At 44.9% G+C, this 27,495-nt stretch overlaps 1 protein-coding gene and 1 long non-coding RNA gene across 2 annotated transcripts; one reads left to right on the top strand and one right to left on the bottom strand.

Annotated features, from left to right (window-relative positions):
- Nucleotides 1-9,682: 9,682 nt before the first annotated feature.
- Nucleotides 9,683-11,982, top strand: LOC309537385. Its single transcript, XR_014221856.1, has 2 exons — nt 9,683-11,102; nt 11,137-11,982. It is a non-coding gene; the product is annotated as an uncharacterized lncRNA (long non-coding RNA).
- TENT5B (terminal nucleotidyltransferase 5B) lies at nt 11,382-27,363 on the bottom strand. The gene is made up of 2 exons (XM_082231814.1): nt 26,847-27,363; nt 11,382-14,819 (listed from the first exon to the last, which is right to left on the bottom strand). Exons 1-2 carry the CDS (start codon nt 27,066-27,068, stop codon nt 13,800-13,802), a joined length of 1,242 nt encoding a protein of 413 aa, XP_082087940.1. The 5' UTR covers nt 27,069-27,363; the 3' UTR covers nt 11,382-13,799.
- Nucleotides 27,364-27,495: the final 132 nt, after the last annotated feature.

Here is a 27,495-nt window from a genome sequence, read left to right as displayed (position 1 = left end):
TTAAATTCAGTTCTCCACAATTTTACATCAGTCTGCAATATATTTTTCAAGTTCTTGTGAAAATTCAGCAGCATTGTAGTACAAATTTCTCCTAAAATGCCAAATAAACACATTTTTGCAAAGTAATTTCCCCATATTTAATGCATTCGGGGCTGTTATCTCTACTAATGTGCATATTTTAATGCACACTTTCTCCAAATGTTCATTTTTGAACATGCTACTTTGAGAGAAGACACCCATGCAAAATTTAAAGAAGCGCAAATTTCGAAGGATGGGTGTGTTTTGGTTCATAGATTTATATTATTTTGAAAGTGTGAATTATGTTGCTTCTCCGTTAAATGTGAACTGCACCTTCAAATTTCTCCCTCTTCTCTGGGAAGAGGGATTAATTATTAAAACACTCAGAATTGTAGCTCTGGGAGGGGAATAGGGGTTTTCTACAACTCCCAGCACCCTTAACAAACAACAGCTCCCATGATTTTCTGAGGGAACCCATGATTATTTAAACTAGTACCATAGTGCTTTAAATGTATGGTGTGAATGGAGCCTATAATGTACCCAGGTGGTAGATGCCAGCTTTCCTCAGTACAGAATGTCATTGACATTCTGGTATAGAATTTTGGGTAGGTTCTTGTAGTACATGGTGCCCTTCATTTGCTTTCCTTGAAAAACTGTTCATTATTCTGTTCTACATTTCCTTTTTGCGGTAATCTATAGTGACATGTACTACACCATAGTTGGCTTTTAAAAAAGAAAGAAAGAAAGAGGATGTCTAATTGCTGCTCTATTGTCCAGGACACACAAATTTATAGATCTGGGATCTATAAATGTCTCAGTGTGTGACAAACTGCTATGACATTATCATGAGACTGAGAAGGAATGTGAGCAGGAGCAGGTGTCATGAATACTGGGTTGTTGACCCACTGAAACAAATGGACTTGCTAATCAGGCCCATTGATTTTAAGAGGTTTCCTCTGAGTTTGACTTAGTTGGATACAACACTCAGAATTGATTTATTCACTACCTTTGTTTTCTTTTACTTTTCTTCCTAGGAATTCAAGAAAGCAAACATTTTTATTATTGATTGGTTGATTACAGTGATTTGCATGCTGCATTTTGGGATATGAATCCTTACAAAGCTTACAAGTACGTAACAGTAAATTACATGGTTTTCTTTCTCCCCCCGCCCTTGCCTTTTGTGCTTACAACATCTCTGTGAGGTAGGCCTAAGCTAACTAGTCCATTACTAGTCACTCAGTGAACATCAAGGCTGACTGGGGAATGTCTTGTTTTTCTTGGTCTTCTGCAAGTCACTCTGGAAGCCTTTTGGGCTAAAGAGTGGCGTAAAAATACTTCCAGCCAATACTACTAGTATTAATAACCATGATAAACACATGGCATTGTAGGAACCTCAGGGGAAACTCTGCTTCAGCTTCGCCGCAGGATGAACAAGACACTTGGCAGTTGGTAAGGAGGAAACTCCTTTGCTGAGTCTTAATTATACCCTTTGCGACGCAGTTTACGATTTCTGGGTTAGTAGTATATGGGAATTTTTGCTGTATGAACCATCGATTGCTGTTGATATGGAAAAACTGGCTCAGCTTGTAGTCTAGAGATTTGAAGAAGAGGATGGGAGAGTGGAGAGCTGAATGCATGTTAACATTCTGTCCAGCTGCTAATGAATTTAGTTCACATTCATTAGCAGAGCAGGAGTTACATGAATCACCCTACAGCCTTGCAGAGTGAGCACCTAGTTCAAATAACCTCTAATTGCGTACTGAGCAGGGAGAGATGCTTTAAAGTAATCAGATGTTCCAAACTTCCACCGCCTTATTTGTGTGTAAAGGAAGGAGCGATGGGTGTGTCCTTATGGCGGCTGACTCCTCCTTGCATTTGGGAGCCAAATGTAGGACAAGCTATAAACATCCCTCGGAACGAACTGAAGTTGCTTGCCTTTGCTTTGAAGGCATGGTGACACTGTTCTCACTGAAACTGCCTTTTGATAGTGGGCAGAGATAAGGAGGGTAAATATGCAATGGTGGCAGCATGGAAGCAAGGATCAATGTCTGATTTGGGGTCAGAGGGACCCTGCCAGGAACATCACAGAGGTGAATTCCCTATCAGTGGCTTGAAAAGGGATTGATTAAACAGCTGTCGTTTGAGTTAGAAGGAAAGGCTGGACTGGACACAACATACTCTCTTGTAAAGAATCCAGGACTTTGGTCACAACACGCCCCCTCCACCGCATACTTTTAAGTCACACGGATTCCCCAAAAGAATCCTGGGAACTGTAGTTTATCCCTCATCAAGCTACAGTTCCCAGGACTCTTTGGTGGAAGCCACACATTTTAAATGGGCTTTAAGCATTATGGTCTGGATATAGCCGTAATTTCATGTTCCATAAGCGGAATGTCTAGGAACAAAACCTTATGCAATCCTCTGACATGCAGATGTTGTGCAGGTAGAAGAAGACATTCCCTTTCTCCCCAGAAAACACACCACCACCACTTTCCCCTGCCACATCTCTCGCCTCACCTCTGCACAGAAAGCCTTTACCAGTTTGGTAGGTCAAAGCCGAGCCATCAATCTCTGTGGCATGTCAGAAAAGTCCTGTTGTTTCATTACGACTGTGGCTCCTTTTGGGGACGCTGGAGAGATGGAAGAAAGGGAGATCCCGGTTGTTTCCAGGGTGTCAATATTTTGTGGTAGGTCTTCCACTGCACACTGGCAGATGCAGGAAGGATAGTAACAGGGAAAACCACTAGAAAGTGTGGGGTCCATTCAAAGGAAGTTGCCCGACCTCTGCTCAAACCAGCCAAGATAGATGCTCAATAAACAGGTGAGCTCTGTGAAAGAGAAGAATCTAGGGCTTTGGATAGGGTCTGCCCCAGTGTAGAGACCAAGGGATGTGGAGGTAATGTCCTTGGGAGTGAGGTGAGGGGATGAGCTGTGAAAGCCAGTGTGGTGTGGAGTGTTGGTCTAGGACCTAGGAGACCCAAGTTCAAATCCACACCCCATCTTTAAGCTTACTTGGCAGCAGAGAGCATTGTTGGCTGCCCACTCTCCACCTTAGAGCAGATTTATGCCATAAGGTGCCATAGGAAGGCACTGGACATAGTAAAAGATCCATCGCATCCTGGTCACTGTCTCTTCGAGCTCTTGCCGTCGGGACGGAGATACAGGACGATGAAGACAAGAACGAGCCGTCTTAAGAACAGCTTCTTCCCCAGAGCGATCTCGGCCCTGAATGGGAAGCCTGGACTTTGAAAGTCATCTAATCTTCCTTGCTGTTTTATACTGTATTGTTTTAATTAGTGTTTTTATAGTTGTTTTGATTTTGTGTGGAGTGCCCTACCTGGGTGGATGGAGCAGCCAAGTAATTTCGTTGTCCCCGAGAGGGGGCAATGACAATAAAGATATTATTATTATTATTATTATTATTATTATTATTATTATTATTATTACTGGGTGACTTTGAGCCAATCACCACCTTTCAGCCTAGCTGCCTCGCAGGGTTGTTGTGAGGATAAAATGGAGAGGAAGAGAACTATGTGTAGCTCCTTGCAGGAAGGTGGGATAAAAATGCAGTAAGTAGGACAGAACCAACAGAACAGATAGCTACGGTCTACTTCCACTGCCGAAGTCAGCATGCCTTTTCTGGGAACTGCAGGTGGCGAGACTGCTTGCTGGCTTCCCATGGGTATCTGGTTGAGAACAGAGTGCTGGACTAGATGGGCCTTTGACCTGATCCGGCAGAGCTCTTCTTCTGTTCTAATAACTGGAAGGGAAGATTAATCTTGGGTAGTTTATACAGGGGGGTTGGGTGGGGGAGGTCTTACTGATTTGCACTTTGTGAAACTGTGAAGCATGGTAAATGCTTCATGTTAGCAGGATGGAAGGGGGAGAACTGTTGTCCAAGTCTAACTGTCCTCAGCCTTTGGAACAGGGTGGAACTTCTTTTTTAAAAAAGAAATAAAATAAAAATCTAAGTAGAACATTATAGTAGAGGAGCGCCTCAAGCACCCTCATTACGGATAGCAGTTCACTAACCCACATCAGAACCTCAAAGCTTCCAGGGTTCATAGCAAGCTCTCTTCACACCGCCTCACATGCCCCTCTGATTTTCTTTTTTTATGCACAGACTTTAAAGGCCCAACCTTAGTTTGGGGGATAGGGGTCTGTCCCAAATGGTTTCTCATTCCAGGGATGATCTCTGCATCTAGAAACCATTTTTTTTAAAAAAAAAAAATCAGCCCCCATAAAAGGGCACCAACTGAACATCCCTGGCAAATTGACGTGAAATTCCCCTAACATAGGATATAGCTGGCAAATAACAGTGTAACTGTCTGGGTATGTGTTTGCAGCACAAAGAGAGTTTGGGGATATTGGCTTTCAGCCCTTCAGTGCAGGGCCGGATTTAGGTTTGATGAGGCCCTAAGCTACTGAAGGTAATGGGGCCCTTTATATGTCAGCTGTCCTTTGTCAACAACAAAATGTCACTGTTTTTTTGTGTTGAATATATGCTATATGGCAATTTATGGACCTAATAGGTATCTAAAGCCATAATGGGATCAAAATAAAAAAATTATGTATTACATGAAATCAATCATAAGACTCATACCCTTAGTCTATGCTGCCTGATCAGTCTACAAGCACTCTTTAATGTTAGATAACAGGTACAACAGCTTGACCTACATTCAACTGTGCTCCACTGCAGTCTGCAGCTGCATTCTCCATGTTGCCATGCAACCAGTCAATGCAGAATATAGGCACCCTATATATAGAAATGAGCAAACCAGTGATATTTTAGGGAGCAGGCTAGCAGGCGGGGCCCATTACTTACATCATAGGAGCCTACGCAACACAAAACACTGTTGCTGTATGTAGGTTTTATTTTATTTTATTTTATTTTAATCTTCTATTTTGGAAATGTACATCCAGTTGTTTTTTTCCTTTAATTTTTTTTGGGGGCCCCAAGAGAATGGGGCCATAAGCTATAGCTTGTTTAGCTTATATGTAAATCTGGCACTGCTCCAGAGATCTGCATAGCCTGAGATGGCTGTATATCCTACTAAAAAGAGGACAGTCCTTTATTTGAAGGGTTGTCAAAGGACCGTTCTCTGCTTCAAGGGAACCTCTGGGCCCCGGGTGAAATTTGGCCTGTGAGGCCTCCTCATTTGGCTCGCTATGCCATTTCCTCCAAAGCACATCCACCTGCTCCATACCTCACATCATATGTGATGTCAGGTATGGGGCAGGTAGAGAAGCAGTTGGATTGGCTGCTGGGGAGTCCCCAAGCAGGATTGAACTCCCCACTCATCAACTGTTGGGTGGGGAGTCATTATCCTCACCCTCACTGGCCAGCTGCAACAAGTGGGCAGTACCATCGACCTGCCAATCACTTAAACTCCCTATGATACCAGATGATTGACAGGTGGGTTGTCCCACTCACCCATCCAAGTTGAACCAAAGGGATAGGTAAAGATCTGGCCTGCTAGGCAAAAAAGCTTTCCTGCTCACGCTCTGTTTGAAGGAGTTTGCTATTTGAAAGGCTGTCTGGTCCAAGTTTGATTTGAAGGCAAAGAGTACTAACGAGGAGGAGAGCGGGAAGGATCTTAAAATTGCCAATCAACAGTTATCAGCACCTAGGCAGCAGACAGAGCGGGCACATGCAGCTCACCTGGGGACAGTCTTCCTCGCTATTGTGACATGGATTGTATTTCAATTTAAATTATAGCAATTGTTTCCCAAAATTTGTACCTGTCTGTATAAATTTGCACATGCATTCTTAATGCAAATCTGTAACTTTGTCCTTTTTGGGTTGATGTTTAAACAGCCACTCTAGTGTCCCTTGCCAAGCATTGGATTTTCCAAAAATTGTGGGTGGGTGGAGGTAATTTCCCATCTGTAGGGAAATAATTAAGGGTGTTTTTTTTTAATTAAAAAATGGATCTTCCCTCCCCACGGGTTTCCGTGCTTTTGTCATTGTGGTATTAAAATATTGGTTCAATATCCACCCTACCCCACCCCCACAAAAAGGTATTTTTGATGGGATTGTTTTGCCCTCAGAAGTTCCAGACTCTGCAAAGGAAGCAGAGAAATGATGAGCGTTAATAAGATAACAAAGACATTTCAGCAAAGCAGGAAAACACATAATGAGATTTTATCTAACTGCTGACTGGAGCTATTTGGCTGGGACAAGCCTATCTATTTAACAAGGAAAGTGCATCTCTCAGGTTTCACTGGTGCCCTGACATTTGAAAATCACCTTGTGAATGTTTTAAGAGCAAGTCCTTTTAAAGCATTGCAGCTGGATGACACACCAGGCAAGCACAATGGGGCTGTTGCTCACTGGGTGTGGGTCCACGAGGCAGTGACTTGTCTCATTGCCATTTGTTGCGTCCCACCCTCTCCACTCCTGTCTGCATAACAGACTGGCACGATGGCAGCTGTGGCGGGGTTGCATTGTTCAAAGGAACGGCGTCAGCACCAGCTCTACCTACACTGCACCGGTCTCGGCTTGAGGTGCTGCAATCTGTCTCGCCGTTCCGCCCATGTGGGGCCCATTGGAATCAATAGTGGAAACCTGGCCCAAGCTATGGCTTTCGAGTGAGCATCACATGTGACTTGTCTGATCACCCGTGTGCCCCGCCCTCTCCGCCCGTCATGACAGCAGCAGCCGTGATTGCATTGTGAGAAGGAGTGGTGTCAACAGAGGCCAGTGTTTCCCTCCGAGTAGTATTGAACTACAGCCCCCACATCATCCCTGTCCATTGGCTGTGCTAGCTGGGGTGGATGGGAGTTGGGAGTCCAGCATCAACAGGAGAGCCACAGGTTGGCCAGCCCTGGCACAGAACTGTGGGGTCCCTATTGGAACGGAGAGTGCAAAGCTGGCAATGCAATGAGCACAGAAAGGCCTGCTATATTTGCTGCAGCTTTGTGGGTTGGATTCCTTGGCAATGTTGTTGTTTAAATTGCTATGGCACAAGCTGGCTTGACATGTATTGATTAAACACGAATAGCTGTTTTTAAATGGATGAGGAAAATAAAACTGAAAATGTGTCACCTGTGGGTTGACATATTTGGAAGAGCAAAAAAAGAGGACGCATTTGCCGACTTCTACTTTTAACTTTGGATTGCTAGGATGCATGAAAAAGAGAACGTGTCCCAGAAAAGGAGGACATATGGCAACCCTAATTATTTGACTATGATCCTCAGGGTCCCTTCCAACTCAAAAATCCTATGATTCTATGCCAAGCATGATGATTTATTTTTCTTCTGTGGACACTAGGTCCCTACAAAACTGTGTTGTTAACTACCACAGTACGAAACCTTTGCTCACTTTATTAAGTTGCACTTTGCATCGAGCCTGAAAATGATTGGGCAACCGACACCACTGGACAGAACTGGTGCAACATGATCTGAATGCCAGGCCTCCTCGAGCAACCTGCCAGCTACATGCTGTGCCGGCTGAAGCGCCTCAGCTCTTTAAGGGAGTGCATTACAGCGGCCTAGTCTAGCACTTGAGAGCATGTTACGAGAGCCCTTGTTTGGAGTTTGGAGTATATCTGGTCCTTGCAGCCCAGTCCACACTGCTTCTCTCACCCTACTGGCACACAAAGTGATGGATGGGGGTGACTACGGGATGGGTCCAGCTTGTTCAGTCTAAATGCAGTCCCCATGGGCCCCAGAAGGAAGGGCTGAGGCTCAGTGGCCGAACACCTGCTTTCCTTGTGAAATGTTCTGCGTTCAGCCTGGGGTAGGGCAGAGAAAGAGACAGACACCCCTGCCTGAAACGCTGGAGACCACAGCCAGACAATGCAAACCAGGGATGGGGAGCTTGTGGTCTTCTAGATGTTGCTGAACTCCATTTCCCATCAGCCTCAGCCAACATGGCCACTGGTAAAAGATGGCGTGAGTTGTAGTCCAGGAGCATTTGATGGGCTACAGGTTCCCCATTCTCAGTGTAAATAAAACTGAGCTAGATTTATACGGAGTCAAAGCAAGCCTCCAATTAAGAGTTAAGTGTTCTTACAGAGTAGTGGGGGTAGACTGGGAATCTCCCTGCCATTCCCAGGCCAGAACTCGTGATCCAAAAATGCCAAGAGGTATGGGCAGAACTAGCTTTTTTGCTGCCACAGGCCAAGTCACACTGTCTATGTGATAGTGCTCCAGACCAACCTCCCTATGAACAATGTCCCAGTGTCCCTGCCTAATATATCACCCTGGAGGGATTTTCTGCTATGCTGTTACTGTGCCCATCAAGAAAGGGTAGAGCCAGGGAGCTTTAGATCCCCAGGGCTTTATATTTTGGCAGGGACAGATCCCATCTCTGTGTCATGTAAGATCAGCAGAACTCCTCATGAGAAAGACAAATTATAAATGTAGTTTAATCTCTCTCCTGACAGTCCATTTGTCCTCCAGATATTCATGGTTTCCCAACCCCTGGTAGCTCCAGGCAGCATGGCCAAGCCAACTACATCTGAAGATGCAGAGATTCCACATTCCTAGAAAAACAAACAGCCAAGCCCAGAGACTTTTGAGAGGGGAAAATAGGTATGTTTGTGCAAAATGAAGAGAGCGTGCGCCATTATTCAATTGCACGTTAATGCATGGCAATGCTCCTTTCTTCCAGGGAGCTCAGAGTGACACACATCATAGAATCTTACAGCTGGAAGGGACCCCAAGGGTCATCTAGTCCAACCCCCTGCAATGCAGGAATCCCAGCTAAAGCATCCATGACAGATGGCCATTCAATCTCCAAGGAAGGTTTGCCCTTGCATCTTACTCCCACAAGACCCGTGTGGTAGGCTGAGCTGAGAAGTCCAAAGGTAAGCTTCAATGAAGTAAACCAGCTCAAACACAGCTATTCCCTGCTCCAAGTCCACATCCTGGCTCACATGAAGATAGCTTCACAGCAGGCAGGCCCAACAAATTTGTTTATGAACCACTTCTGAAAGCAGATACTGGGAAACCCTGAATTGCCAATTGTGATACCAACTCTGTCCTGAAATTCCAAGTGGAAAGCAGCAGGCAATGAGCTGCTAGATATCAAAGGGCAAAATATGGGGCTTATTCATACTTTTCCTCTGCTCTTTCCATCCAGAGTTCATGCTTTAAAGCTCTGTGTATGAGCACCGTTTTCCCCATCCAGAGCTTTCCCCACAAAACCCACTCTTTAATGTTGCGATGGAGCAAATGGCAACCCACAGAAAACCCAAATTGCTGTTTGCTCTGATTGAGAGCTAAAGAACAGGTTTTCATAAGGGCAAAAAAGGGTGTTCTGACAGTTTGAAACGTGGACTTGAGTCTGGAAAGAGGACAAAAGGTAAGTGTGGATAAATCCAAAGTTGTGTTTGTCCAAAAGTCCTATTTAAGATGCACTTTACCCCAAAAGGCTTATGTATTCATTGCATTTATATCCCACCTTTTCCCCTCAAAGGAGCTTAAGGTGGCACACATGGTTCACCCCCTCCTCATTTAATCCCCACAATAACCCTATGAGGCAGGTTAGGCTGAGGCAGTGACCGAAGGTCTCCCAGGGAGCTCCATGGCAGAGTGGGGATTCGAACCCTGGTCTTCCAGGTCTTACTCCAAAGCTAAGTGCTACCTTACACTGGCTCTCTACTGAAAGCAGAAAGTCTAAAAAAAAATCTCATTTGACTCCCCATTCCCCAAGTATTAAAAACAGTGCTATCTGCTCAATAATAATAACAATAATAATTTATACCCCGCCCATCTGGCTGAGTTTCCCCAGCCACTCTGGGCAGCTTCCAATCAAGTGTTAAAAACAATACAGCATTGCTTCTCTGAAATAAGTTGCCATTATTTTTTCTGGGGATCTAGTGAAGTGTCTCAGCTTTGATTGTTAAGACAAACTGACAGGCCAGTAATGAGCTTATAGGCATTGATAAACCATTGCCTTTTAGCATTTTTGTATTCTGCTTCTCCAAGAAATGACAGACCACCTTCTGAGAAAATATATTTTTTTATTTCGTTTTTTTAAAAGATCAGACACTAAAAAAAAATTGAAAGTCTCTTTTCAGATCAAACCTAGTGTTTTCTACCAGCATCCTTTTGTTCAAACGGATCAAGCTAAACAATGGAAAAAGCCAACCAGGTCAGGTGTTTTGTGCTGCTCTAGTCAGATTAAAAGAGACAACTGCCAACTGCAGAAAATAATGGACAGGAAAGATAATGCAACTGGAATAGCAAAAGAGAAAAACTTGGTAGGGAGAAATTGAAGGCATACTATGCATAAGGGTAATGTGTCCTAACACAAGGAAGTCTTAGTTCTGCCTTGAATTCTCCCAGTGAGCTGCACATTGATTGCTGACAGAGAACTGGGGTGGTACATGAAGGTTGCTAAATTTGACATTGCCTGAGTCCATGTATCCACCACACTCTAATTCTGATATTAGACTGCAATTTCCAGCCAACGTAAGAAACATTACTTCCCTTGTAATCCAGCTCAGCTTTCCCTAACCTGGTTCCTTACAATATTTGACAAAGCTCATCTACTCCTGACCATGCTATCTAGGGCTGATAGAAGTCAGGAGATAATACAATACCTAGCAGGCACCAGGTTGGGGGTTTTCTAGCTCAGGTGTGGGGAACCAGATATTGCTCAGCTACAACTCTCGTAATCCCAGGCAATCAGCCATGCTTGCTGGGGCTGATGGGAGCTGTAGTTCAACACCACTAGGTGGGCCAAAGGTTCCCAAATCCAGCTGAGTTTAATGGCTTGCTCATGCAATGCTTAGCCTCAAGCTCATCTGGCCTTCATCTCGTGGATCAAGGTTTCTCAATGAATTGCTCCCACCACAATTAAGTCCGCTTTCTCCAGCTTGTTGACCTCCAGATGATGAAGAACTTCTATCCTCAGAGGCTGATGGGAGTTGGAGTCTGACAGTCTTCATGGGGACCCAGGCTGGGGGAAAAGTGCCTTTAAACTCTGCTTCCACCCCTGACCAGTCAGTCACTCCAGGAACAGACTTAAACAAGCCTTCATTACAAGCAGTATGCCTGGCAGTTAACGGAGCACAGCTAGAAACATTCATTCAACCAACTTTAGTTAAAAGGGGGGCCTATATGTGCACTGAGTGCTTGTAATTACTCTCTGCCTTCTTCGTTAAGGTGGCTGCCATCAGTCCTGGTGCAATACAACTGGTGAGGTGCAGCCATTGTTTTTGAAGCGCCTGGGAAGATATTTGGCAGAAGATGGGGTAGCAATTTGAAAGCCAACTCAGGGGACAGGAATGCTCACGACCTCTTTTTGCCCAATTCCACCTTGTTTCAGACGAGTCATCTCAAAGGGCAGAAGGGTGGCAAGTGGTCATGGCACTGTCGTGCAATCAAGTAAGAAGAATAACCCAAAAGAGTTCAATACATTGTATTTATTTATGGTGACAGATTCTAAAGAATCTAGCAAGTTACGTCAGGCCCACTGCATGACAGGTTCGATAGCTGCAGAACACATTCAAACGCAAGACTGGAAGTGCCAAAGTGTTACACTCTTCGAATCTTTCAGAGACCCCCACGCATACAAAGAAACAGCAGGATCACAGCATTTGTTTGATGCAGCCATTTGTGAGAATTTCACCACGCATTCACACACCACAAAAAGTGCAATTTTCTTTAAATTTCTCCAGCAAGCCCTTGGATTGGAGGGGAAGGTTCGTTTGCTTAAATGAGGCAGGTCTATCACTTAGGCTTCTCATTCACAATTCTGCCAAAAAGTGCTGCTAATCAGCTGTGCTCCTTTAGTGCGAAACCACTTCTCCCCTTTTAAATGTGAAGTACTGAAAGCTGTCAAAAAGGAGATAATCGAGAAGCAGCCCTTTCCTCAAGTGAAAGAGGAATAACCTGGTGAAGCCCCTTACATTAGACACTGCAGCCACACACATCTTGGAGCATGGAAGGATTTACTGTACATAAAGGAAATGTCTTTGAGAGCTGTTTATTTTTCAGGGGAACTCTTCACTTACATAGTATTGGACCTCTTAAAAGATGAGCAATTGTGCCTTCTCAGCCAGTCAGAGTCGTGACAAGACAGAAGCAAACAACATGGCAGCAGGCTTTTAAAACAAACAAACAGCCCAGCTTGGTCTTGCCAAACTAGCTCATGTTTCCCAGGAAGAGGCAGAATTTTACCTAGACACAATCCAAGTGTGAAATTTTATTTCATTTTTTTTCAGCCTGCCCAAATGTGGTACAGCTTTACTGCAAAGAAACAGATTAGTAAGTCAGCCGCCCTTCAAGGATACACCATGAAGCATCTTCTTGTAGCCCTTTCAAAAAAAAGCAGGTCTACCCAAAAAGCTAGCAATCTTTGCCTCAGCTTCCTAAAAAAGCATAAAAACAACAACCTGAACTGACACATTGCACAAGGAACTGGCAGGCAATCCAAAAACGTCAGTAAAAAGAACTATTGTGCTGTGCAAGTAACTACTTCAAAAGCTTGTGTATTTCATGTGTAGGCAACACGGTGCTTTCTAGATGTTTCTGGACCAACTCCCATCACTACTCAGTCGATAAGCCATGCTAGCTGAAGCTAATGGGAGTTGTGGTCCAACAGCTGGTGGCTTCTGTATTGACTCTTCCTATTGCATTTGAACAGGACTCCAAGAACCTCTTGGGTTCAGAAATTTGGCTACCAACAGCTCTCTCCCACCGCCTTTCCACTGTTAACACCAAAATACCAAAACTCTGGAATCTTTTCCACATGGAGCCAAGCAGCTGCACACAGGCCTCCAGAAAGAAGAAGAGCAGCTTTCAGAGCCTATGGATGATGTTGGCAGCTGCTGCCCTTCATTAAGAGGACCAGGGCATCTGGATCAAGACCTCAGCTCTGCAACTACTAAAATGAACAGACTTCTCTGCCCATGTTGGCGCACTGTGTGCAGCTCATTTAAACTCCTAATAAAAGTTAGCCAGCCATTTTAGTATCATGCTGAACTCCCATACCTGCTCGTTCCCCTGATGTTACTGATACAGCAAACACTAATCTAGATCCTTTCCTTCAGAAAGTCACATCTTAGGGGTTTTTTGGCACGGCACATTGAGTAATACTTTGGGGGCAGGTTCCCATTCTTTTAGTGTTCATGATCATCTGTCAAAACATCTGCTGCTGTGTATCCAACCCCATTCTTTTGCCCCACCCCCACCCTACCCCACAGCTCTCCTCTGACTGATAATAAATACAGCTGGTCCATCGGGGCAGCAAGCCATGGTACGCTGGCTCCTTTTACAAGCCCCCGGGCCCACTTCGGTTCCCTCAACAGAAATGATCAAGCGACCCCCAAACTCCCCCAATATTCATCGCAGACATCCCAAACTGAACTACCAACAGGGAGTTCTACCCCCTACAAAAAAAATTAAGGTACAGTGCTTTTTTTTTCTTTTTTCTTTTCTTTTCTTTTTTTGGTTGCAGGCACTTGAATAGGATTTCTTTGGTCCCCTAAAAGGAATTGGCCACTCTGGCATATCTTCAGAAACAGAGTCTGCACAGCCCTTAATGCTTCGTGTACTAAAGAAAGAAAGAAAACCAGCTTGCATCTCAGGTAGTGCAGCTCTGCTTTCTTAACCTAATCCTATCCATCCACCTCATACATAAACTCAATCATTTTCTTACTGTAAACATCTCTGGTAACTACTCATAACACTGCACAATTGCCCACAATATACAGCAGACTTTGTTCCTATGTAGGAGGAAGACACTTTGAGCAAGAGACCCATTTTTCTTCTGAATTGTACAGCCTCTGCTTCCCAGAGAACAAGGACTGGAGCAATGTCAGTGGTTAGTTGCAGGGAAGCCAAGTTGGATAGGAGTGACTGCAAGGCAGCAGAGGCTGCATGTGGGTTACATAGTAGTTTACGTTTACTTCGCTGGCGTAAGGGGCTGGCTGATAATAGCAGGTCACGTTTGTGACAGTCGGGATTATGTTCTGCTCAGCCAGGACCCTCACAGCCAACATGGCAATGAGGTTCAGCGTCTGCCTCCTCTCGTGTCCCATCAGGCACACCGTACTCTCATTCACCACCCTGTGAAGGGTCATCAGGCAATCGTACCGCTTGCTCTCCATCCCCACAAAGTGGCTCTGAAGGTAAGACTCCAGCTTCCGCTGCTGCTCCCCAATGTCAGGAAAGTCTATAAAAAACCTGGAGCACATGTATCTCTGTAGCGCCTTCATGTCTACTTCCGATTTGGGCTTAAATCCCCTCACCAGGAGGTTGCAGTACTTCAGAAGCCCACCACCTCTGATCTCCTCCGGATTCCTGGTGGCAATGATCCGGTTCCTCAGGTGGTCCATTGCCTCCTCAAAGTCCCCGTACATGCTCTCCCCGGTGACTGTAGGGTGGAAGTTTGCAGACATCGGGTTCTCTGAGCACTCTCCAAAAAGCAACAGTGAGTCCAATATTATCTGGAAGGAATCTACGCTGAACTCAAACTGCCGCCGGAGAGTGTCTACAAATTTGAGCTCCACGTTCTTCCCGCTGTTGTTTGAAAGTGAAATAAGGCTCCAGCGGTCTGTTTCATTGCACACTTTCACTAGCTTCTGCACATAGGCCTCCTTTAGCGTCATGGGAGTGATCTTATCTTTGTTTACCCCTTCCGGGAGGAAGTCCAGCAGACAGTCCATCACTACATCTTTCACTAGCTGGAAGACGTCCTCACTCTTCAAGTCTACACCAAAAATGAGGTCCAGATCTTTATACCCCAGACCACTGTCCTGATGGAGCACGTGGCTTGCGGCCGAGCCATTCAACCTCACGTTGTGGACTGCAATTCCCTGCTTCTCCAGACGGCTACGGACCACCTACAACACGGGAAAAAGCACATTGCTGTAAGTACGGGAGGAAACTTTAAATGGCCTAAGCAAACATCAGCTGGTGTGTTTAAATCGGTGACCTGTGTGAGTATGTTAACACACTCATAAGGGCTAAATGCAAGACTCGGGGCATATCCAACACATCCCATCAGTACACGAATTTCTGCTCATGCAACTTCCCTCCTCTTAGCCCTCTGCACATGGCCCAACACACTCCCCAAATCTGCTCCAAAGGGTGGTCATGGTGGGGAACTCCTAAAACACATTCAAGGGGCACTGGGGGGGGGGAGGCATCCATCGTGCAAGGAGAAATCCATGTACTGATTAAATGAGTTGCTTAATGCTACTTAGGATACAACCTTTCGTTTCCATGGATGCAACTAGATCAGGAGATCAGCGATCATATCTTTTGGTTTTAAAAGTAGTTCAGCAGCAGCAGCAGGGGCCACAGGTCTGATGGTAACCATGCTGCTTCTACTAGCCATTCAGCCTTTCCCAATGTGCCAGCACCTCCACAAAGCTGCTCTGTGACTCAGAGGGGAACCCAGACCACAGGTACCTGTATGTTTCCAGGGGCGAGTTGCTTTGGCAGAGCAATTTCAAACTAGGGAGTGACATGGGAAGGGTTTACACCTACCCAAGCAACTATTCCATTGAACAAAAAAACTAAAAAAACTGGAAGATCACCTATCTGCTGACATCGCATCTCGTTTGACCTCAAATAGGCTTCGGAGCACAAATGGGCTTACATGAGCACTGCTGTTCAGGCATTCCATGTTGGGAGCTGGAGATCTGTTGCTGATCCCCACCCTAAAGCAGCAGCTGCCTGGACAAGTTCAATGCAGGAAACCATGCCTCCTCCTGCAGCCTTTATTCTTAAGCCAAGAGTATCCTAGAACTTTCATCTGGCGTGCAAAATGGCAAGATTAAGAGCCAAGGGAGGAGCCTACAGCACCAAACACGTCTAACTGGCACAAGGTGCCTAAAAATATTGGTCATGCTCTTGTTCATTTCTGGAGCTGCTCTTACCAGGGACTCTATAGCAAAAGAACCGCCATATGAACCTAACCAGAGTCTTGGGTTTCCAGGCTGTGTAATTTTTGAGCAGCTTTGGCCTCTCCAGAGACTGCTGAACTACAACTCCCATCAGCGCCAGCAAGAGTGGTCAGGGATGATGGGAGTTGTAGTTCAGCAACACCTGGAGAGCCAAAGGTTCTCCACTCCTATTTTAGAGATTTAACGTGCCAACATGAAGCCAATCCAAGGGGCAGCTGCAAGGGTGAAGCTAACTGTGAGAATCAATGTAGGTTAAAATATACCAGGGGTCAAAGGGAAAGCCCTGTTTTTGGGGGTTCAGGTCAAAGTTGTTGAGCTTTTCTTAGGGAGGAGGAAAGCCCCATATTTCTGGGGTGCAGGGCAGACATCCAGTGATCTACCGGTAGATCACAATCTATCTGTTGGACATGCCTGAAATATACCAAAGGGGAAATAAACCACACCCACAGTCTGTTAGTGGATCTTCCAGACTAAGTCACTAACTTCAATATGCCTGCAACAAACATGTAGGCCAAGTACAACCAGGTATTTGCAAGTATTGAAAGGGTAGCTGAACCATACAAAGTGTACCCTTCGTCATCCGGACAAAGGCTGGAGGCAAATATAATTCGTCTTGGAGGCATTTATATGTTGAAATTATGCATTTTTTAAAAAAAAAACCACTCCAGCTAGAACACTAACAGAGGATTCATAAACCTACCAGCAGAATTTAGCCTATGAGTACAGCTTAGTCAAACCTTCAAATATGCAGCAGGGAAGAGAAGACTTCGCTTTCAGGGATATTAGGAAAGAAGCTATCTTAATTGTGTATAAGGAGGGGAGCTTTAATATGAAGGAATTTGGTGAATTTTAATGTTAAGGAAGTTGGTAACTTTATTACTTTTATCCCTGACAAATGTGATGCGCCCCCGGCGGTTGTGAAAAAGCAAAAAAATAATTAAAAAATGAACAGGCACACTTCAGTTTGGATTATGAAAAGAAGAAAGCTGTGTGGTAGGCAAACTCTCATTTATCTAGCAACAATTTGGGCTGCTTGTTGGCAGAAGCTAACAGAAGAGGGCTGCTTGCCTTCTTTTTGGGAAGACGGGTCCGTATATAGAGCTACTGTGTTGCCACCTACCCACTTGGTAGGCCAGACACAGCAGCTTATTCAGCTGCCTTTTCATCCAGTGTTCCTTACCTCTTTTGGTTTAAAGGCTACACACATCAAGCATTCACAAAACTGACTGCCTTTTTAGGTTACTTGCTCAAGACTGGCAAGCTCTGCATCTGGGACTGACTAATGTTTATCTGGTCAGAGTCATTCGCCTTTCTGTTTACAGAAAACTGCCGGGAGCTGTTTGAGTGTGCTGCTAGGGTTCTTTTTGTTTTGTTTTTAAAAAGCACTGGCTTCCCTTTAAAAACATCAGCCCTTTAATGCTAAAGTAGCATTGCTGAAAGCTACATGGGTATGATGTTGCTTAAAACAGAAGATGATGTGTGGGCAGACACATGCCATCTATAAAAAAAAATATAATAAATAAATAAATAAATAAATAAATAATTTTATTGCTTATACCCCACCCATCTGACTGAGTTGCCCCAACCACTCTGGTTGTTTAAATGGATGGGCAACAAAAGGCCCTTCTTAAAACCTGTGCTTTGGCACAGTCGAATCTATGAGGCTTGTTGGCTCCTCTGGATCTATTTGTCACACTGCAATGCAGGCTATAATTAACATCTAACAAGGGATGAAGCCAAACAGAGGTATGTCTACTCCAAAGGGTACCCCCAGTGCTGCCACTTTTGACAAGTTCACTTTCTAGAGTTAAATGAAACTAGTTGGATCAAACTGGCCCTGTTTGTACATCATAGTAAACCATAAAGATGGCTCTAGCTTCAGTCTTCCCTTAGCCTGAGCATCAAACCAAGGTCCCGGGGCGAAGTTTCTTGCGTTGCTCAGGTCATCCATGATTGATAAAGCCAACAAACTTTGGCTCCAGAATGTGGCTTCTTTAGAGCAAAACAAATCATGACTCCTGGGTTTGGAAGCCAGAATCGTGGCTTGCTGCCTTTTCAAGGAGCGAAGCAAGAACCACCTGCACATTCAGAGTAGACCAGTGGTTTTAGCACAGTGTGCAAATGCAGCCACAGAAAAGTGCTATGCTACCCTTTCTGCTAGATGATGGAAGTGCTGGACGGATGCAGTTGTTTAGTGACATGTCTTCCAAATGACCTGGGCAACATCTTTTGTAAAATATGTAAATACTATGCAAGTTCTATGGAGTGGTTAAGTAGGTTATATAATTATTGGAAGTATGTGCAAAAGCTTTTACAAAATTGGCTGTGACCTGCCTAAAACAGGGTGCTTTGTCCCAACCCATCTGCCGAAATAAGAGCTTGAACAGCTCAGGCTTGCAGTTTCTTTCTAGCCAATCAATAGATTAACTTAAATTGCAGCGCATTATACATAATCAGATACCACCATCACCGGCCTCTATTTGCATTCGATAGAAACTGTACTGTTGCATTTGGTTCAGCGATTTACTTCTACTTGTCTTCTTCCCCACTCTCAAATGATAGCTACTTTGAATCACATTGCAGCCTGGCATATTTCTGCTAACAAGCATTCTATTTAGATTTCATAGGTATGCGTCCACCAGTTACATGGTGTGTTTAGCATGTCATCCAATTGCAACCAGTTCCATGCCTCAGGATTTCTGAGCATTTCGTAGCCAGGGCAAATGGCTTCCTTTTGACTACTACAAAGTAGTAGTAAGTTTAGGAAGTTACTACTGCAAAGGAGGAAGTTACTTCGAAGAGGCAAATCTCTATTACTCTGTATCATCTTGGAATTCTGCAAAGAAAGTGGATTTGCTTGTGTGTAGGTTTCATCATTCCACAGAACGGGAGAGTGTGTGCTGTGTTCTTGCTTCTTGTGCTTGTATAAGGAAACCAGGCAGATACGGAGCATGGGTAGTTGCTGCCAGGACCATTTACTGCCTGTGCTACAATTTCACATACCAATCCTGATGCTCCCTCAAGGCATCAAACCCAAAATGGATTAGAAAGGCAAACTGCCTACCCAGAGGCCATGCCATCCCTTTATTCAAAAAAGCAGTTTTCGTTTCCAGTGAGGGAGTGGGGCCAGTTAGAACTACTGATCTAAACCCAGGTGTCTCCATCCAGTTCTAGCATGCCAGCCTTCTACATCTAGTCTGCTAAAATCCCATCATCAGCGTTACTGCTATCTCCCAACTGCTATCCCTAACCCAATAAAGTTGAATTCATCAAACAAGCCCATTTCCTACATGCCAGTGCTTGCCTTCCAAATCTTTAGCATGCTGGATTAGCACTTCTTTATCCCTTGCCAGCAGAATCTTCTCCACTAGCTGCCACATCGTTTGTGCCGTCCCGCAAAGAAAAACCTTGCAGGTGCCACACTGCAGCTGCTTTGCCTCTGTGCAACCATTCCTTGTTGTTCTTGACAACTGGTGTTGCTAATTTAGAAACAGCACAGACATGTACATGCCCATGGGCACCACACCATGGGAACACAGGCCTAGTCCATATAAAAGCTATTCACAATATGTTCTCGTCCTATGTATACACTTTATTGTCCACCTAGGCAAGTGCAGTTTTACCTTAAGTTTTAGGGTATGAGAAGTACACAATTCAAAAGCTCAATGAAATGCAGTATTCTGCTTAGGGTTGCCATTTATTTCAAACAGTGAAAATCCAGACAGAAAAGTTGTTTAGCTTTTTTTTAGCAAAAGAAAAGGCATTTCTGAGCTATTTTTAAGGAAAATCATGACACTGCTGACAAAATTTAACAGCATTTTGAACTTGCACATAATTCATTTAATAATGAGTGCATGCATGCACCTCTTGAAGACCTTCAACTCCTAATAACTGATGTTGTGAAAGGCAGCCAGCTTTATAACAATGCTTTTTTAAAAAAATCAGAAACCAATGTGAGTTATTTTACATTAGTGAGTCATTGCAGAGGAATGAAGCCCCTCCCATACAAAATGAATATGCAGCAGCTTATTGGTGCAACGTTAATGCCTACTAAGCACACTGTTGCTACTTCACGGACAAACAAATCCCTAGTAATTTGTGGCAATTATGACACACAGCAGAGCAGGCTATTTCAGGGCAAATGGACTGTACTGGAAACAACCTTCAATGCTATCTAGCTTCATTGGAAGAGTCAACGAGCATTGGACAGCTTTGTGGCTGTTGGAGATTTCAGTGTACCGACTTTCTACACAGATGCTCACTTAAGTCAAGTATACCAAGACCCCCTTGCTTCCATGTACATGTTAGCACCAACACATGCCCCTCCCCGCCAAATGAATATGTAAAGAACCAGTGTGGTTCAGGGAGATCTGGGTTCAAAGCCCAGCTTAGGAATTGTTTCCGGGGTGACTTGGGACTGGTCAGTTTCTCTCAGCCTAACTTACATCACAAAACAGTTTGGATGAAATTGGGGTGGAGGGAGAACCTTTGGCTACTTGAAGGATGGCTGGGATAAAGAGAATAATAATTTATAAAATATCAAAGCAAACTACAACCGCCTGTAGTTAAATTGCACATATCAGTTTGATTCACTTTCAGTACATACAAACCAGGGCGCTCCAGCCCTGTGCATACAACTGACTTCTGCTTTGACATGCAGAAACTGCCCTCCATAAGGGAGAGAAAGGAAATGTACTTCCATATCAGACCTGCCTGTCATACTGCCAAGTACAAATGAAGTCCAATTTCCACCCAGAAGTGTTACAATGTGCTAAGATTCACTTTCTGCAGATTGGAAGCGTTTGGCAGCCAAGTGCCAAAATTGTAAACAGTCATGCTTTGGAAGTGAGTGTAAGGTTCAGCTAAATGGCGACTGCATAGTTACCTGTCTCAGGTTGTCCCCATTTCAGCTATAGGTCAGGCTACTGTGTTGTACTTAGATGTCTACTTTAAGGGCACTGCGTTCCAGTTAGAATGTTAAAAATCCACCTTGATATTTAGACATGGAGTTGTAGTTTTACCTTTCCAGGAAGTCCAAGCTAGTAGGTAAAGCTGGGCACAACAAGTTGCTTTGTGCCTGTTAAACCTGTAGGGTTAATCTGTCATTAACCCAGAAGGCACAGAAGCAAGTCAAAGTGTGCTGGGGATAAAAAAAAACCAGCGATATCAGCTGATGCTAAATTGCTATAAGTCAGGTTTGTATCTACGAATCTAGAACATGTTGGTCTACCATATTATTAAACCTTTGCCATCAAGATAATATCCAAGACTAAAGACCATTAATAACCATATATTGCCAATAAAATGGGGGGGGGGGGAATCTGTCCATCTGGCACAAGCATTTTCGTCATATGTGATAGCCTATCAGGTTTTGTCTTGTAGGTCAGTTTTACAGCAATTCTCGGTTGAGCTGGTCAGGTAGAAACAGATATGAACAAATAGAGATTTGAACCCATGATGCTCAGCAAAGGGGCACTGGACAAGTCGCCATTATCTCATCTCAGTCTACCTCACAAGGGCTGTGCAATACACTTGTGTGTAAACCTACACTTCTTGGATCAAGCACATGGAAATGCTCTACAGCTGTGATGGCCAGACTTGGCCCTCCAGCTATTTTGGGACAACAATTCCCATCACCCCTGACCACTGGGTCCTGTTAGCTAGGAATGATGGGAGTTGCAGTCCCAAAACAGCTGGAGGGTCAAGTTTGGCCGTTACTGCTCTGCAGTAACCTTTCTCAACCTTGGCTTCCCCAGATGTTCTTGAACTACAACTCCCATCATCCATGACCACTGACCATGCTGGCTAAGAATGATGGGAGCTGCAGTCCATCATCATCTAAGGATCCAAGGTTGAGAAAGGCTGCTCTATAGAGCCTGTCTTTGTACCACATCTGTGCTGCCTGCCATTACTTAAACTTATTTACTATTTTATTAACCCCAAGAACCCATTTCTGTCCAGTTTACTTAAAATGCAGACCTATTGGATAATGGTCACCTGCAATATTTACCATCAAAAGTAAAATGTTCTTCACACCCATTGGAAGAAGTTGAAAATATTTTAACGGCCCCAACTCCTGCAGTCAGATGCCCCACTACATCTCCCAACCATAGGGACTAGGAAACCTGCACAGATTCTTCCGTTCCCGCTACAGCTAGAGACTCCCAAGCCCTGATGGCACAGAGCCAAGCCCAAGAGACCAGATATCACTACCTCAGCAGATTTATTTTCTGCTAGCAGATTCCAAGCTCCATATAAGCTGACAGAGGGGTGCCAAATGAAGGGCCAGCCAGCATGCAAGCTCATCAGAGCAGGGTCCAACATTTGACATGAACTGCTTTAGTCAGACTAGTCAATGGTGACATCTAATGCTGAGTGACCTTGGGCAATTGCTTGCTGACACACACACACACACACACACACACACACACACAACTGTTTTGATAAAAAGACATGTACTCTCGTTTCCTAAAGAACCCAGATAATCACTCTGCCAAACTGCCACATTCTAAAGTTTTTCCTCTTCTTCTTCTGTCCTATACAGGGCTTGAGATTTCTGACTTGCACCACAACTGCACCACCTGCCAACACATGTGGACTTGCAAAGTACTGAGTCCCCCACCTTCCTACATGGCTGGCTTTCCTGACTGTGCTCCCGTGAGTCTGTTTTCAAAGATGCTACAAGTCTCTTTGCTGGGAAGCAGTTGCTTGGTAGGATTTCAACCTGCATTGGCTGCTTGTACTCATCATAGCAGGAGTACAAGTCCATTCTCCATTAGCTTCAAAAGATGGCACTTACCTCCATTTCTGCACTAATACACTAAAATATAAGCAGACTTCAGCAATTTTATTTATTCTATTTCTTAGCCGCTCTCAGGCTACGTTCCAACAATGCACTGTGTGCTTTTGCTATGGTGGGGAGGGACAATTCTGGAGAACTGTAATGGGGAATCTAGCACACCATTCAATGCCGCATGGAACCACATTCGAAGACTCATTTCCAGCCAACTGTGAGGAAGTAATGCATCAGGTGTGCTAAAGACCTAAAGTGAAAGGGGCCCTCGTTTCACTGAGGCAGGCAGCCACTAATCTTTGAAAGAGGCTGATGCCACGCTACAGAAGCGAACCATACACAGGGGCAACAATTCCTATTGCTTCTATAAGCCTCCCGTGCTTTATGAGAAAGCTAAATGAAAGCCTCCTCCAGTAAAGGGAGCCACCCTTGGCAGATACTAAGTGCCTTGCACATCTTGGTTTCTTCCCTCCCCAAAGGATATTGAGTAAGAGCTGTTCAAACACAGCTTGGCATAAGAGGCATCTCTGCCAATTGTGGCCTTTCGGTTTTGTTTCCTTATAAATCTTGTGGTTTTACACTTTGTATATGGATGCCTGCTTTTTAACCCCCTTCTGCCAAGCATCCTTACCAAACAGTCTGTCAAAGCAACGCTGTTTTAAGGATTCTAAACACACCCTTTCTCCCAAAGGAACCCCGGGGAGTCATATACAACACCTCCGTTTAACACAATACCGAATTTAATACAATTTAGAATTGACCTCAGACACACTAGTTCTGTTTCAAGTGCCAGTTGGCAACAGCAGTAGACATCAATTTGCAAATAATGGAAAGATGAGGCGTTGTAGACACCAATTTCAGCTCCAAAGCAGTGACCCCCCCCCTTCCTAGACAAATGTACTGTTCTTTCACTAACCCTCACTCTTTGCAGTATTGCCAGCTGTTTACCAGAAGAAAGAGTACTCCCTTAACAAAACAACCTCAGACCCTTTGGGAAGGGCCACAGCTGAGTGACAGAACACCTTCTTTACCTACAGAAAGTTCCAGGTTTGATCACTGGCATCTTCAGGTAGGGCTGGGGGAGAACCCTGTCTGGAATCCTGGAGAGCTGCTGCCAGTCAGTGCAAACAGTATGGAGCCAGATGGACCAGTGGCCTAACTCAGTATAAGGCAACTTCCTACATGTTCCTATGGGAAGGGGAAGAACCTGTCCATTCCTTCCACATCTTTATCTAACATACCTTTGAAGAGGTCCCAGAGGTCCCTGTGAAGGGGGATTGTTTGTTCAACCACTCTGAGAACTGCTCTTTGAGGGGAATATAGGCTGCCTAACAACTCAGCACCCTTAACTACAGGTCCCAGAATTATTCAGAGGAAGCCATGACTGTTCAAAGCGGTGTCACAGTGCTTTAAATGTACGTATGGTGTGAAAGTGGTCCTGGACCACAGCCGAATTTTCTAATGGAATGGGATTTTGCCGTAACCAACTCTGCTCAAGGAATCGTTTCTTTTTCTGCAAAAATTATCTGGATGGACTTAAGCGTGCTTCGCTAGAGCAAGTTTTCCTCACCCCCGACAATCAAGTCTAGAGACCGACCATTGCCAGAAATATGGCGCTAGGGAAACACATGGAAGGGATTGGGAAATAAGGAGCAGGGGGTTATTTCTGCCCAGCTCCCAGCTCTCTGTGCTCAGCCTATCGACTCTCTTGCTCACCAGCCTGAGGTTGCCTCTCCAACAACCCACTGCAGTCGCACGCCCATGACCGACGCCTTCCTATACTCCCAACCCTATTTAACCTAATTACTGCTCTTCTTGGAACAGGGTTGCCTTCAAAATAGGGCACCTGAACCTAGTATACAATTGTGGGTTTCTACTATGGAAGGTATAGTCTTCCATAGTAGACTTCTATAGTCTTCCATAGCAAGACTATGGAAGGTCTCAAGAGCTGCTCCAATATGGAAGGACTTTGCCAACTTCTTTCTATTAGGATCTGGGGATGGCACTGTGTGGCACTCCCCACCTCTCTTCCTCTAGGTCCCACAAATAGCTCAACATAAATTGTGCATAGAAAGTACCTTCATTTCAGGCAGCCCCCCCCCGGTTCATTCTTTCCCCTCCTTACAACCGATTCACAGCCAGAAGATGTATTTGCCCTTCTTGTCTCTCTAGCCACTTTTGTTAACGGGCTGCAGCCCTACCGCCCCTGTGATCCAAGAATTCCCACCTGCGAACCAACCCATCTTCTCTAGTACAGGCCAATGACCAGTTGTCAGCATACAACCCTGTGTTAAAATGAGTGTTGCCTCACAGCTGATAACTCAAATGTCATCCCCAGGCAGCAACACCTACTCCACAGCGATGGCACCCTAAAGACTTGGATTACTATGACAAAAAAATTCGTGGATTAGAGCTAGTTTAGATATTCTATAAACTTCTGTGGGCTAACAAATCTTAGGGTGTCACTCTTGTTTAATGCTGCAACAGACGGATATGGTTACCCCATGGGAGTTGGGGTTTTTTAAAGTCTTCCATTCCCTTCTGCTTCAGGGACAGAGCCTTTTCCTAATCCACAGGATCAAAGGGAAGGGTACCCTAAATCACAGACTGCCTACACTTGTCTTTGTATTACATTTATGTTATCATGTAGTAAATGATCCTGTGGCCTTTTGATAGAGGGTGGTGTATAATTTCTTAATACCACCACCCACTACATCAGGGCACTTTTCAGTATCCTACCAATCACAGCTAACATTCCTCATTTCTAAGATTTCACTCAGACTACTAGTCTCAACACAGTTAAGAACTTAGAAATTGTATTACATTAAACGAACTACAGATCTGGTGCAACACTGCAGCAATCTACCATTCTTGGCTCCCACCTGTAATTGGGGGCATCAATATCAAGGTTGTTGCAATTACTAACTCCACATATACAATACTCTGAACTATTCTCTGCCAAGTAAGTTTTTGTCAAACCTACAGCTAGCCAAGGCCTGAGCTGTCAATTAAGGCACCCAAATTTTGGCTTCAATATAAGTCTGGCCTACTCTCCACAGTATGGAGTTAGTGCTCATTTAGTTTAATGGGGGATTATGAGAAGGATTAGCACAATTACTCGAAAAGCTTTACATTCTCAGAATATACTGTATAAGGCTAAGTATTCACGGCCAATATGCTTCCTTGGCTTTTCCAGCAGGAGCCACAATAGCTAAACTGGCTACAAAATGATGCTTTACAAACACCTATTCATTCCAATCAAGAACGATGGCTACATAGAAGAGCCCTTTAGTATATAAATAATGTTATCCAAGATAGGCTCTTCTAGTTCCTCTCCTAATTGACAGGCTGAGTACACACTGTACATTTTAAGCACACACCCCCAAAGACTCCAAGGAACTGTAGTTTGTTAAGGGTACTTGGAATTGTAGCTCTGTTAGAGGTAAACTACAGTTCCCAGGATTCAGGGTGGGGAGAGAATGTGCTTTAACTGTATGGTATGTATGCAGCTTCTCACATACAGGCTTTATACCAGATATTCTAGTTCAGAATGAGTCAAATAAGTGAACACTGTATAATAGTTGGAGAAGGCTGCACTGACCTAATGACAGTTGACAGCTATGTTGCTTATTAAGGCTGCATCCCTAGGGAGACTTCCTGAGGAGTATGACCCGCTGAACTCAACAAGTTTTATATTCAAGTAAACATGACTAAGATCAGGCGACAAGATTTGTCTTTGAGTTCTTTGTGAGGAGGGAAACTCGTGGCCTTTTATAACATGCAATAAGAAGCCTGGCGAATGGGTGCAATCTTGGGCATGTCCTGCTGCAAAGTAATCGATGCTTTACCGCTGCTCTTTTAAAAGACATGCTTTATTGTTAAATTGCAGTGCGTTCTCTTTGCTGTTAGGAACTTACGGCTGTTGTTGGCAGACGGGGCAAGGTTAAATAGCCTAATAAATAAGAAGAGCCCAAAGATGTGCCTTTAAGACTGTTTCCAGAGTTTTCACTCCTGAAAGTCAGAACCTTAGAATGCAGGTCCACTGAAGGCAGCGGGGATTACTCCCGTGTAAACGTGCCGATTCTTAATAATGCCTCTTTTTTGGGCGGGGTGGGTGGGGAGATTAAGTACGCGGCCACCCCGGTCCACCGGGTCCTGCCACTCACCTGCACGATCCTGCGCGGCCGCACCGATAAGGTGGGGAAGTTGCCGCGGCCGTGGATGGGGACGGCCTCCTCGAGGATGTGGTCCAGCCGCTTCACCTGCTCCCAGCCGAGGACGCTGAAGCGCCCGTCCCTGCCGCTGCTGGGCGGCTGCTTCTCCGAGCTCGCAGCAGCGCCCGAGGGCCCGGCGCCCGTCACCGCAGCCGCCGACCCCGCCGCGCGCATGGTGAGAAGAGGAGAAGAAACGCTGAGGCTGGAGGAGAAAATTAAAACGGGCTGGACTCGCCGAGAAAACCAAACCGGATTGATTTTTAAATTTTTTTTAAAAAAAAGCCGAAAGAAAATTCCAGGCCGGGCAGAAAAGCAGCAGCAGCAACTACCACACTGCAGAGCTGAGAGAAGCAAGTCTATATCTGAAGGGACCGGAGGGGGCGGGGAAAAGGGAGGCGTAACCGCGCCGCGTGCAACTGCCAAGTCCCTATTTCGACCCGTCCCCTCCTTCCAGCCGCGCCTGCAACACGAGCACTGCGGATGCCTATAAGTGTGCAGCCGTCTTATATATCCCTGCGGCGACGCGTTGCGATTGGCTCGGCTCGACCAACCAATCCTCGACGTACTTTGGCAGCTCCGGTCGTTCTAATTGGAAACAAGC

Source organism: Podarcis vaucheri (assembly GCF_965113315.1).
Source record: "Podarcis vaucheri genome assembly, chromosome: 7".
Classification (NCBI taxonomy): Eukaryota; Metazoa; Chordata; class Lepidosauria; order Squamata; family Lacertidae; genus Podarcis; species Podarcis vaucheri.
The sequence above is the reverse complement of the archived record's forward strand: the minus strand, read 5'-3'. Positions and strand labels throughout refer to the sequence as shown.

What these genes read in the sequence shown, in the direction of transcription:
- TENT5B (XM_082231814.1), bottom strand. Translation starts at nt 27,068, where the DNA reads ATGCGCGCGGCGGGGTCGGCGGCTGCGGTGACGGGCGCCGGGCCCTCG. An exon ending in GGCCGCGCAGGATCGTGCAG is followed by an intron (nt 14,820 to 26,846) that starts GTGAGTGGCAGG and finishes CCCGTGTTGTAG; the next exon opens with GTGGTCCGTAGCCGTCTGGA.